The 11,432-nt window shown below is 37.4% G+C and overlaps 1 protein-coding gene across 1 annotated transcript in view; it reads right to left on the bottom strand.

Annotated features, from left to right (window-relative positions):
* Nucleotides 1–11,432, bottom strand: part of MIB1 (MIB E3 ubiquitin protein ligase 1) — a 126,726-nt gene that overhangs the window by 28,503 nt on the left and 86,791 nt on the right. The window contains exons 13-14 of the mRNA XM_027068624.2: nucleotides 4,175–4,307; nucleotides 740–826 (exon numbers count right to left, since the gene is read on the bottom strand). Coding sequence (XP_026924425.1) covers nucleotides 740–826; nucleotides 4,175–4,307 — 220 coding nt within the window. The remainder of the gene's footprint in view (nucleotides 1–739; nucleotides 827–4,174; nucleotides 4,308–11,432) is intronic.

Genomic DNA, 11,432 nt, shown 5'->3' with positions numbered 1-11,432 from the left:
TTTGGTGGTGTTTTGTTTTTTGGGTTTTTTTTTAATTTGTCCCCAGAAGTTTACATGAGATGTCACTCTCTGACAGTGTTTCTCAAATTTGAACATGCGTGAGAATTACCTGGTGGGCTTGTTAAAGCACAGAATGCTAGTTCCCACCCCTGCAGTTTCTGATTTACTCGGTCTGAGGAGCCCAAGAATTTTCTACCAAGGTCCCAGGTGATGCCGATGCTGCTGGCTCAGCTTCTAAGCTTTAAGAATCACTGCTCTACAAAAAAATTTTAAACTGATAATCTTTCAAATATTTTGTCTGGAATATCAGGTTAGTCAAATATGTATACATTGTGGCAAACGTCCAGCCTAAGTTTTTAATTATAGTTCACTCTCAATTATACAACCCTGGGATCAGGACCCTACCCAAAATCAAGAGTCAGACACTCAAACAACTGAGCTATCCAGGAGCCCCAGGAATGTACTTTTTAAAAAACTAATTTATATATTACTTTGAAATTCTCTGATTTAATATTTTGGCAACAAAACAGTCTGGCAACAAAATTACATAACAGACTTTGAATATCAGTTTTAAGATTTTCCCCATTATAAATTAAAACTCTCTGCCCAGTATTAGCCAAAACTCATAATTTGTTCATCTAACTATGCCTTCTGAAAAATCTATGTATCATTTTCAAGACCTTCTAGAAATCTATCTGGTAAAACACACTTGTAAGATTATTGTTAGTAAATACTTTACCCTCACAATCTGGGTGTGCTGTCGTTCAACAGCAAGGTGAAGGGCAGTTTGCTGGTTCACATTCTGGATATCGAGGTTCGCGTTACCCTGAACAAGAAGAACAAAGTTTATATACTCAACATTTGACAATCGTAAGCAACACTAAAACTATAACTCTTCATGAGAAATAAATAACACAAACACTGCTGACCACTTTCCTCTCTTCTAGCTACTGCAACACTGTTCTCATAACAGTTGCTGGTAATACAGGAAGAACCAGATGGGGCAGCATCTTTCAGAGGCAGAAAAGCAAGCTTACAATAATTATTTTTACTATAGTGACTCCATCCAGGAACAGTTAAATAACAAAGTTCAATACAGAGCTCAAACACAGCTCCTTCTCAAGCTCCATTATACGGCAATAGAGACAATTAGCTCCTTTCAACTGTAAATAGTATTTCCTAAAACGTTCTATTAATGAATCGTCATATTGGATTTAGATTTAAACTAATGACCTAATAAGGTCATGTACCCTTGCTGCATAACTGAGCTCTTATTCAGTGAAAAGGAACTTCACTTGAGGATGAGAAGACAATGTTTAATTAGTATATAAAAATATTTATTAAAGGGAAAGCAGAAAGCCCTACCAGGGCCCTGGGGTAGTCAAAGCCCTATATGAGAACAGCTGATGCCAAGGACAGAGGAAAGGAGCAAAAGTCCAGAACTTACTGGCACCAGGGGACCTAGAGCTTCAGGAACTTAAGCAAGCATTCCACCATCTCACACTCATTTCCTTGCTTCTAACATGGTGACAGTACAACCTACTACACAGGGTCAATGAGATTATGGGGTTCAGGGTGGGCTGCCCCTAAATAATGCCACTTTGGCATACTAATTATTTTGAATTAAAGTTACTTAAACAGCTAGCACAAGGACACTCAGACCTTCCTTTGTCTCCTGAAAGCAAGAAATAAATTCTCCATGTGAAGGCTATCTTCCTTGACCCTGGAGGGTAGAAGGCATCCTTATTGTCAGAGATAGGGAATTAAGGGCCAAGAATGGACTATATAAATAAACTTTGTTACTTCATTTATTTATTTGCTACCCCAAGCCCAAACCCCTTTGTGAATTCTCCACAAGTAACTGTTTGTGTAAAAGGTACAAAGGCTGCCTGCTTTGGTCACTTAGGAGAGTCTCATATCTGAGCTCCCATGTATGCAATATTGAACATGTTTTTCTCCTGTGGTTATGTCTCATGTCAGTTTAATTATTAGACCGGCAAAAGAAACGGGAAAGAAAAATTTTCTTTCCGTCCGTAAGGATTAAGAAAAATAACATGTAAATTGCCTAACACAATGTCTTATGTACTAATAATTTTAAAAATGGAACTAAGCAAAGGGCTACAGATTCAAAAGATAAACTTTATCATTCTGTTTAGCCCTCTGATTACAACTCTGAAACCCACCTGTGCCCTTGCTTGGGTAGAGCTCAAACTCTACTAATACTATGACATTCTAGAAGATGGGAGTTTCTGATTTGTTTTTATTAGTTATGTTTCTCTGAGTGTAATTACAAGGAATTTGATCTTAGCTTGTTTTCTTATCATGCCTTGTTCTCATATAAATGCAGAAAGTGAGGGATTTTCTTTTTAAGTTTCCTAAACTTTCCATCATTAGATTTTCCTAGTATTAACCATATTCGTTGTATGAATGTACCATAATTCATTTATCTAGACACTAGCTGATGAACATCTGACTTGGTTCCAGTTAGAGGTTATTACAAATAAAGCTGCTACAAATGTTTAGTACAAGTATTTGCATGGAAATATGTCCTGAGTTCTCTTGGGTACATACATACCTAAAATGGGGATTGCTGGGTTGTATAGTGAATACATGTTTAACTTTATTAAGAACTGCCAGATTGTTTTCAAAGTGGCTGCTTTGAAAAACACCAGCAATGTATGTGAATTCTAACTGTTCCACATCCTAAACCAACATTTTGTTTTGTTGGCATTTTTAGTTTTAGCCATTTTCATTGGTGATCAGTATTTCATTGTGGTCACAATTTCTAATCCCCTCGTGATCTACAGTAATTTAAGCTAAATTGCAGGATATATGGTCCACATACAGAAAATACTTCTATTTCTGTATATTTGCAATATACAGTTAGAAACTGAAATTTTAAACAACTTACAATAGCATGAAAAATTAAAGATAAATCTAAAAAAAAAAGATAATTCTAAAATGTGCAGAACCAAATTGCCATGACTTTCTAATAGAAATAATCCAATTCTAAAATTTATATGGAAATTCAAAAGATCTTACAGTAATTCTAAGAAAGAAGAACAAAGTTGGAGGGTTAACTAACTGATTTTAAGACTTACTAAAAAACAACAATTACCAAGACAGTGTAATGGTCAGTTATCTGTATCTTGAATTGAAAAGGAAATTATCCCAATTAACAATACTTTTATGGGCAGTAACTTCAATATTTAATAACCAAGGCTTACTAGTCAATGGTTCTGTAATAGTACCGTACGGTGACAGATGGTAGCTACGCTTGCGGTAAGCACAGCACAACAAGTAGCATTCAAGTTGTCAAACCACAGCGTCATACACCTGAAGCAGATGCAACACCGAGTGCCAACTACACTTCAAAAAAGTAAGAATAAAGGTTTAAAATGGCAACTATTTCTTTATCTTAGCTTCTATAGTTCATGCAGTGTCTATCTTCTGATGTGGTACTTAATTATACACAATGAACTATTCGCTAAATTTGTCTGCTATTTCATCTTCTTCAGTAGCCTGTAAGCTCCTTGAAATCAGAGATCGTAAGTAATTCTTTGGTAACTTCAACGCTTCTATATGACATATGCTTGACTGAGATATTTAAAAGTTTTGCTGGAAAACCTAAAACATCATAAAACTACACGAACTAAGTTCCCCAAAAATCCAATACCATAAGAATGTAGCATTATCTTATCTCAGAGATGAATGGAATGACTGAAGTGAACCCGTACTGCTATCCAGTCAGTTTCCAGGAATCCAGCAGGAGTCATGAACTGAACTGCCAGATCCTGGCTGCAGTCTTGTTACTAGATGGCAACTGGCCACACTAGCTTTGATATCAACATGATGGTTCTTGGTCCTTGTACAACAGTGGTAGTGATTCTGGGAAATCTCTGTTCGTTGATACCTATTTCACGGGACTAATCCAGAACACTGTGGGAGGGAATACAAGGGGCTAAGGGAACCCCCCCCAACCCTTACACACATATACACACCACCTCCCTCCATTTAAGAACCCATGTTAGGCAGAAGAATGAAAACACACCATATCTGAATTTGCATCATCATGGGGTTTTGCTGTAACCTACCAAGAGGTAGCTGATGAAGTAATAAGTACATAAATGGTAATGGTCCAAATTGTTAAAAATTATTGCACAGCTTTTCCTACCTGATGTACCAACAGTTCAGCCACTTCTACATGATTGTTAAGGGCAGCCAGATGCAAGGCAGTATAACCATCATCTTTCTTCTCATCCACAATCCATGGTCTTGGTAATTTAGACAGTAAAACACGCATTGCACTGAAAGTCAAATTTACATGATTTTGGTATTTATACAATCTGATATTTAAATTATTTTCTTTAAAAAATTATTCAAAAGAAACTTGAAGTCAAATAAAACTATTCTTCTTTAAAGAAAATTATGCCCTCAAAGACAAATGAAGTATCTTTTTTCTAAATCTCAAATACACAGCTTTTTCATGCTTTAAGAGGTAAAGAAACTATCACCATTTGGGGGGACAGAATCAAAACAGAATAGGAGTGTTACAAGGGGAGAATATTATGAGAGGGAAGAAAAAAAAACCAAAGGGTTTTTTTTTAAAAAAGACAAACTTCATGTAACTGGCAGATTATCATGAATTGCAGCTAAAAATCTGATATATGGCATTTAGCAGTGATAAATCTAGTTATATCAAAACACACAAAATAAATGGTAATTATAATTTAATATTTAAAATTTAAGTACCAATAACAAAATATTTCTAGAGTAAAAAAGTTATCCTAAAGACCATCAAAGAGTAAAGTATTAAAGAGCCAGAGAAGTAATTATCAAGAAGGGATGCTTCTTCATAAAATAAACTAATGGGAGAGGCACCTGGGTGGCTCAGTCAGTTAAGCATCTGACTCCTGATTTTGGCTCAGGTCATGATCTCCTGGTTCCTAAGTTCAAGCCCCACATCAGGCTCCACAATGACAGCACAGAGCCTGCTTGGGATTCTCTCTCTCTGCCCCTCCCCCACTCACATTCATGCTCGCACATGCACTCTCTCTCAAAAATAAATAAACTTTTAAAAAGTGTATAAAAATTAAACTATTTTGACTACATTAAAATAAAAAGCTTTTGCACATCAAAGAGAACCATCAACAAAACAAAAAGGCCACTGACTCAATGGGAGAAGATACTTGCAAATGATATAGCTGATGAAGGGTTAATATCCAAAATACGCAAAGAATTTACACAACTAAACACCAAAAAAAAAAAAAAAAACAAAAAAAACCACACAATCTGATTAAAAAATGGGCAGAGGAACTGAATACACATTTTTCCAAAGAAGACACAGAGATAGCCAACAGACACATGAAAAGATACTCAATATCATTAATCATCAGGGATATGTAAATCAAAACCACAATAAGATATCACTTTACACTTGTTAGAATGGCTAAAGTAAGAGACAAGAAATAACGTGTTAGCGAGGAGGTGGAGGAAAAGGAACCCTACTATACTGCTGGTGGAAATATAAATTGGTATAGCCACTGTAGAAAACAGTATGGAGGTTCCTCAAAAAACTAAAACTAAAAATATCATATGATCCAATAATACTACTACCAGGTATTTACCCAAAGAAAAGATATATGCACTCCTGCATCATTATTGACAATAGCCAAGATATGGAAGCAATCCAGGTGTCCACTGATAAACGAACAGATAGAGAAGATGTGGTACATATATACAATGGAATATTACCCAGCATAAAAAGGATGAGCTCTTGCCATTTGTGACATCAGGAATGAACCTAGAGGATGCTACACTAAGTTAAATACATTAGAGAATGTGATTTAACTTACATGTGGAATCTAAAAAGCAAATGAATAAACAAACAAACAGCAGAATCAGACCTACGAATACAGAGAACAAACTGATGGTTGCCAGAAGAGAAGGGGACATGGGGTTGGGAAGTGGGAGATCTGGGCTTACAGTTATGGGATGAATGAGTCATAGAATGAAAGGTACAGCATAGACAATAGAGTCAATAATTAACAGCACCGTGTGGGGACAGATGGCATCTTCACTTGTGGTGAACACAGCATAATGTATAGAGATGCTAAATCACCTGACAGTCATGTAACACTGTGTTTCATCTACACTCAAATAAAAAAAAAAATTTAAAGAAATGATGTGTCTTAAAGAAAAACCTAGCCCACTCCCAAAAAAGAAAAGTAAAATTAGAAGTAACTTTTCTTGGGGCAAAACGGGCTCAGTCGGTTCAGTGTCCAACTCCCGATTTCAGCTCCAGTCATGATCCCAGGGTTGTGGGATCAAGTCCCCTGCTGGGCTCTGTGCTGAGCATAGAGCCTGCTTAAGATTCTCTCTCTGCCCCTCTGCCCCACTCGCACATGTGCACACACACTCTCTCTCAAAATTAAAAAAAAAAAAAATGTGATTTACTATATGGTAGTAACTTTTTTTTAAATGTTTGTTTATTTTGAGAGAGACAGAGTGTACACTTGCTTGTGTGTAAGTGAGAGAGAGGCAGAGAAAGAGAGACAGAGAGAATCTCAAGCAGGCTCTGCGCTGTCAATCCCACTAACCTTGAGATCACTGCCTGAGCTGAAATCAAAAATGGGATGCTTAAACAACTGAGCTACCCAAGTGCCTGCCAGTAATTTTTCTTAACAGAAAGATTTTATGTAGAAAACTCATAATTTGGAAAAACCCTCCCCTAATATATTTAGCCACTATTTTGTTTAAGACTGAGAAAATAACTGCTGCTATACAGTGCTGGACTTGGCATGGACACCATTGACACACACATTAGACTACAGATCTTTCCCCCCTCCTAACAAAGAAAGTAAAAACAGAAACACTTTTAAAATTGCGCCAACAGAATATTAAAGGGCAAGAGATGATAGTAAGATACATATCAGGATAGTTCTTCCCAAGATGATATACATTAAAGATAAAAATCTGAAATACAGAAATGTTACAAACATACAGAAAAACAGTCTGAAGATACAGAATAAGAGTGTGTATAAAGGAAACTATAAGTCTCTAAAATAATGAGAATAAACCCTAACATGACCCAGGATATGTTTCCTTAATAGTAGCCATCTTTGGGGGTTCCTGGGGGGCTCAGTCGGTAAAGTGTCCAATTTCGGTTCAGGTCATTATCTCACGGCTTGTGAGTTCGAGTCCTGCATTGGGCTCCGTGCTGACAGCTCAGAGCCTGGAGCCTGCTTCAGATTTTGTGTCTCCTTCTTTCTCTGCTCCTCCAAAACTCATGCACGCACACGCTCTCTCTCTTTCTCAAGAATAAATGAAACATTAAAAAAAAATTTTTTTTTTTTTTTTTAAAAGGTAGCCGTCTTTGAATCCCATGTAGGAAGCCCAAAAAATCTCAGGACAGGCTGAGAGGCTCTGGAGGATCCAAGATCTTCTAAAATTGTATTTAAATTTGGAAGTTTATAGCTCTTATCAGATTTTAAAACAGGTTTATAACCCAAAGTACATTGAGAATCATAGCTTAAAGACAGCTTTCAGTGGTTGTTACTGAAGTTGTATCATTGCTAAGGGGCGACAGAATTCTTTGGAAATCTATGGAAAACTATGGACTTCCTTCCAGAGAAATGCACATATATATATCTATCTACCTACAATTTTGAGAGAGTCTACAAACCCCTAAATCCCACTCACAAACCTCATACAAAGCTAAGGTTTCCTGCTGTCATTTGTTTACAGTAACTGTAAGGATTACAGGGGTGCCTGGGTGGCTCAGTTGGTTAAGCATCCAACTCTTGATTTCGGTTCAAGTCATGATCCCACAATTCATGAATTCGAGCCCTGCATCGGGGCTTTGTGCAGACAGCTCAGAGCCTTCTTGGGATTCTGCTTCCCTCTCTCTCTGCCCCTCCCCTGCTTGTGCTTTCTCTAAATAAATAAATAAACATAAATAAATAAATAAATAAATAATCCAACCTTCCTGATTTGGTGGATTAAAATAAGATACTACAACTCTCAACAATAGCCAAATTATGGAAAGAGCCTAAATGTCCATCAAGTGATGAATGGATAAAGAAATTGTGGTTTATATACACAATGGAGTATTACGTGGCAATGAGAAAGAATGAAATATGGCCCTTTGCAGCAACATGGATGGAACTGGAGAGTGTTATGCTAAGTGAAATAAGCCATACAGAGAAAGACAGATACCATATGTTTTCACTCTTATGTGGATCCTGAGAAACTTGGCAGAAACCCATGGGGGAGGGGAAGGAAAAAAAAAAAAAAAGAGGTTAGAGTGGGAGAGAGCCAAAGCATAAGGGACTCTTAAAAACTGAGAACAAACTGAGGGCTGGTGGGGGGTGGGAGGGAGGGGAGGGTGGGTGATGGGTATTGAGGAGGGCACCTTTTGGGATGAGCACTGGGTGTTGTATGGAAACCAATTTGACAATAAATTTCATATACTGAAATAAATAAATAAATAAACCAGAAAAAAAAAATAAAATAAAATAAAATAAAATAAAATAAAATAAAATAAAATAAAATAAAATAAAATAAAATAAGATACTACATACTGGGGCACCTGGCTGGCTCAATTGGTAGAGTATGTGACTCTTGATCTCAGGGTCGTAAATTCGAGCCCCACATTGGGTATAGAAATTACTTAAAAACAAACTCTTAAAAAAAAAAACAGATATTATGTAACTTTGACTCAGATTCTTAACTGGGAAAAGTACTGGTACCACATTATACTACTGAATGTTTAGATCTGGCATAATCATGATGCTAATGCCAAACATCTAGTATGCTATACATGTGACCATGTGAGAAACGGAATTTAAAAGGTTTTAGGATTCTTTTAGAGAGTTAAGAAGATACAAGTATAACTTGGGGGGAAAAATTTTTATTAAAAACAATACGTTATCATAAGATAATGTAAACACTTACTGATTTAAACAAAAGTTGTGATAGGACTATGTGGAGAGACATGGGGATAATAGACAATGTCAAGAGTTTTAAATCTTCTTTTTCCATGACATGAAATCAGCAGACAATGTCTACAATTGATAATTTAAGAAAACTGCAGGATAGGGGCACCTGGGTGGCTCAGCTGGTTGAGCGTCCGACTTCGGCTCAGGTCATGATCTCATGGTTTGTGGGTTCGAGTCCGGCGTCGGACTCTGCGCTGGCAGCTCAGAGCCTGGAGCCTGCTTCCGATTCTGTATCTCCCTCTCTCTGCGCCCCTCCCCCATTCACGCTCTGTCTCTCTCAAAATTAAACATTAAAAAAAAGAAAAAAAGAAAAAAAAAGAAAACTGCAGGATAAGCTGGAAGTTACTGGGTGGGGCGTAGACAAAGGGATGAAGAAGGATAAAGCAGAACACAGTTCCCTTTCATTATAAGCTTTGTAGTAGTATTTGACTTAACTACACATATACATTGATTTTAAAAAGTCAAAACACTAAAATAATATTTAGGCTTACTATATTAAAATATTTTGTATTTTCTACCTTAGTTCTTATAGTCAATATATATAAATACGACAGTAAGTTTTGCATTCCAAGGTGTGGTTTATGCTAATCTCATCAAGGTTTTTTTGGTTTGTTTGTTTTTAATGTTTATTTTTAAGAGAGAAACAGAGTGCAAGCAAGGGAGGGGCAGAGAGAGAGGGAGACACAGAATTCCAAGCAGGCTCCAGGCTTTGAACTGTCAGCACAGAGCCCGAAGTGGGCTCAAACTCACAAACTGTGAGATCATGACCTGAGCCAAAGTCAGACACTTAACTAACTGAGCTACCCAGGTGCCCCTAATGAGGTTTATTTTTTTTTCAAGTCACATTATTGACTAGATCTCCTTGAGAAGATGGTTCTTATGACACCATGTTTCCCACTGACTTGTATTCCTGTTTCAGAAGTACCTTTGCATATTATACTGCCAATAACTCAAAGGAGAGAAGGGGAAAGAGGAGCAGTTCCTTCTCTGGGCATAAGCTATCCACTGAGATGGAACCATCACTAACTTGTTCTCCCAGGCTTGCATTTACTCAATGAAAGAACCGGAGAAAGCTGAAGTCTCAAAGAAATAAGAGCCAATGGCTCAGAAGAGTAGCGTGGTACTCAAACAGAAAGAGATACGTATTCTTGAAAGCCCACTGCCTCTCTCTCCTCCCTCACTCCCTTGTGTCTTTTTGCTTTTTCCTCTCAGTACAAAATGTATAACTGAACTGTGAGAACAAAAGAAGTTAAAAGTGCCAAAAAAGATTCCAGTCCCTTCTAGATCACATTCTACAAAGTAAATCAAATCCTAGTATTAAAATGCAAAATTTAGACTTTCAGAGAACAGTTTTTACTTCAGAACAAACCCATTCTCTGTTAATTAGTCCCACTTAAGTGGGGTGGACAATCTGAGGAGCCTACAATACAGCCAGGAAGGCCACTGCAGGTGTCCCCTGCAGCACTGTAGTTAATGAAGAGGAGACTTACACTACAATCACTGAGGTCCACAGAGCGGCAGAGATAAGGGTGTCACCAGTTCAATCCATCAGTAATTTTATTGGGGCACCTGGGTGGTTCAGTCAGTTAAACATCCAGGCTCTTGGTTTCGGCTCAGGTCATGATCTCATGGTTGGGGAGTTCGAGCCCCATGTCAGGCTCCGTGCTGATTCTCTCTCTCCTTCTCTCTCTGCCACCGCCCGCAGATAAATAAACAAACTTAAAAAAATAATTTTATTGAGTCAACAGACTCTCACCTGTGGAGCACAGTATATGAGATTTGGAGGTATTTTTCCTGATGCCCAAACACTCTTCTTTACTTCTCAATCTGGTTGTTTTCCAAGAGGTTAAGGACATGGATGGTTTAAAGATAAGATCTTACGACCAGTTAAGCAGGCATTTGTGAATAGTGCCAAAGAAGCATTAAGTTCCGGAACAACTAATAGTGGTGCCTAGCATAATCCCTGGCACATGGTAATACTCAAACGTTTGCTGAATGATGAACAAATGAGTTCTAAGAAGTAGAGGGGACAAGCAGCTGTCCACATTGGTATGTAGCAGTCAAATGGCACTGGGTCCATTTTTAGGGCCTGCCATGCCTTACAATCTTTCTTCAGAGATAGGCGAACATTTTTCCAAACAAACAAAAGTAGCTAACCTATGGAGGCTTTACATGTTAATATTATTTAATGTAAAAAGACATTAGAATAGCACTATAGCACATACTAGGTGTTCAATAAATGCTAAGTTAATGAACTCCTCAAATAATAAAACCAGTTGGTCCAGAATTCATAAAAGGAACCTACTAAAAAAGTTGATTGATCCCCAGCAGAAGTTCTTCAGGGCGAACTAAAAGCAGATTAGTAAGTGACATTCTAAACATATTTTTGTTCATTACCCATCCCTATCTGAATGGATGCAGACAAGAAACCTA

Source organism: Acinonyx jubatus, chromosome D3 (genome assembly GCF_027475565.1).
Source record: "Acinonyx jubatus isolate Ajub_Pintada_27869175 chromosome D3, VMU_Ajub_asm_v1.0, whole genome shotgun sequence".
NCBI lineage: Eukaryota > Metazoa > Chordata > Mammalia > Carnivora > Felidae > Acinonyx > Acinonyx jubatus.
Note: the sequence above shows the minus strand (reverse complement) of the source record. Positions and strands in the feature narration are given on the sequence as shown.